Source organism: Cydia pomonella, chromosome 16 (genome assembly GCF_033807575.1).
Source record: "Cydia pomonella isolate Wapato2018A chromosome 16, ilCydPomo1, whole genome shotgun sequence".
NCBI lineage: Eukaryota > Metazoa > Arthropoda > Insecta > Lepidoptera > Tortricidae > Cydia > Cydia pomonella.
Window position 1 is genome coordinate 7335472 of NC_084718.1, and position 2589 is coordinate 7338060.

Consider the following 2589-nt stretch of genomic DNA (forward strand, 5'->3'; position numbering starts at 1 on the left):
TTGTCATGGAACTCCTTTGTCCGTCGCCATGAGAAGGAAGAGCTTCCGGTCGAGCTCCAGGCGATATCTTACCAACATAATGCGTTTTTATATCGATATCGATACAATAACATTTTTTTACAAATTGCTTGATATGGCTCCATTCATAGGAAGTGATACCTGCTTACTGGCACTACTTGTGTACGTAGCTTTATAGAAAAAAGATGTTGATAATAAGGGTTTTGTTACAAATAACATGTTTTTTTAAATCTTTAAAAACTTCCGTAAGTAAACTTAGATTTTTAAGCAAGGTGAACATTTTATGCAACAGTACTTAAGGCAAACAAAATAACTGTAGACAAATATGTACCTATATATGGCAGTGGATTTTACTGTAAATTGATAACTTTTGCTTTTTGGGAATTTTTGAGTTTTTTTTAATGCAGTTTTAAAGTAAAAGGGCTGGCAACGTGTATGGTAGACTTTTGATGTTCTAACCATTATACTTGTTTCTCCATTGTAGTATTGATACAAAAATATAGCCGTAATAAAAGTTACATTTGTATGTGTATAACATAATATGGTATGCTCGTAAGTGTTCATATGTGTCAATACTATTAATGAACTACGAGTAATCTGGGGGCCTACCGCGAACACCGAAATTCGGGATCTTTCTCTTTTACTCTTACCGAGACTTAATAAGAGTGACAGAGAAACACGCCCGCACTTTACGAACTTCGATTTTCGCGGTTATAGCCCTGTCGAAAGAAAAGAACGTACTCTCATCTTAAAGGCGGCAACACTGCAGTATTGCAGGTGTTCATGGGCGCCAGTAATTGCTTACTATCAGGTGATTCATCTGCTCGTTTGCTTCCTTTATAATCAAAACAATATTTTAAACTTTTAAAGTAACTTTTTAAAACGATACTATATAAGGTCAGCAACCTTTCAGTAAAGTTTTAAAATCCAACCCGCTGCGTTCCCGAAAAGTAACGCTAATAATATCGCTGTTCAGTGCGCGGAGTGAATAAATGAATGAAGCCTAATTGACACGCGGAGCTGTGTCGCTGTCGCGTCTGTTGTCGCCGTGTCCTACGTAAATACTATCAATAAATACACTGTGGAAACCTGATTTTTCATACCTGATTGTTCTTATTTCTTTAAAAAAAATAACTCTTTAACGGACCATATTAAAAAAATATATGTTTCAAGCCTCATCGCCTCTAAAATTCTGTATAAAAAAAATTCAAATAAAAATTTACAGATTGGTCATCTTTGCCATATAATAATAAAATAAATAAAATAAAAATAATTTATTTCAGGTATACCAACCCATAAGGCACATTACAAAAAATACTAAAAATAGATTAAATAACAAATTTAGCAGCTACAAACATAATAAATGATTACAAAAATAAATTAAATTCATTAATTATTAGCGGCACTAGGTAGAAATCATCACTTTGTTTGGCCAGTGATGATTTCTACCCAGTGTTTTGTCATGGGGCAGTTCAAGCGCTCAGCGAACATGCTCAGGATGGTATTGGAGCTGCCGCGTACTCTGTTCAGCAGTGACGCTACTCTCTTCCTTCTGACGGCGTGAAAGCCATCAGTGCGCGCCTCTGCGAACATAGCCGACGCACTGGAACATCGCGGCAGCTTCATCAGCATCCTGAATATGTTATTATATAGAACCCTGAGCGTATTGTATGTGCGCTGCGTATGACTCACCCACAGGCTGCTGGTGTAGAAGGTTTGGCAATAAGCCCTAAATAATGTGATTTTTACTTCCTTCGTACACCGAGCGAACCTGCGGGCAATCATGTTACCTCGCACAGACAAGGCCCTCCTCTCCCTCTCTATATCCGCATCGTCTCGCAAGTCCGGCGTGACTATGTGCCCTAGATATTTAAACTGGTCCGCTACCTTTAGTGGAACGCCGCCCAACATTACCGGAGGCACAACTGTCGGGTTATATTTATTCGATTTAAATATCATAACTTCACTCTTTTTAGAGTTGTACCTCAAGCCATGTTGCTCGGCATAGTTCTCACATTTGCTAACCAGCTGCCTAATTGCGTTGATGGACGGTCTTAGCAGCACCATGTCATCAGCATAGCTAATATTATTGATACTGACACCGTCAATATGACATTCTACATGCATGCTGCTGAGTTCCTCGATCAACTGGTTTACATAAAGGTTGAACAGAATAGAATAGAATAGAATAATATTAGTTTACGCTTTCCCTACACTATAAAGGGTTATTTCTTATTTTGTAATTTTGTTAGTAAATTGCGTACTTACCTAACATATATACATACCTACCTCGTGATACTTCTGTTCTATTTAAATAAGATAAAGATGGAAAATATAATGCATTTTTAGAAAATAATTACAACTGTTGATAAAACATTATGCAACAACGATATTTCTCACAAAAGCATTCGAAAACGTCAAAACTGGCCATCTAGGCTCCTAATTTAAAAAAGTATGATTTTATTTGATATTGGAAGCGCATCTCGCTCGCATTTGTGTATTAGTACGAGATGCATTGAGACTCATATCGAATCTAGATTCTATATTTTTTAATGGACCTGCGGTTGTTGG

At 37.0% G+C, this 2589-nt stretch overlaps 1 protein-coding gene across 1 annotated transcript; it reads right to left on the minus strand.

The window, feature by feature from the left end:
• Positions 1-1437: 1437 nt before the first annotated feature.
• Positions 1438-2145, minus strand: LOC133526619 (uncharacterized). The gene has a single exon (XM_061863312.1). The coding sequence runs from the start codon at positions 2143-2145 to the stop codon at positions 1438-1440; it is 708 nt and encodes a 235-aa protein (XP_061719296.1).
• Positions 2146-2589: the final 444 nt, after the last annotated feature.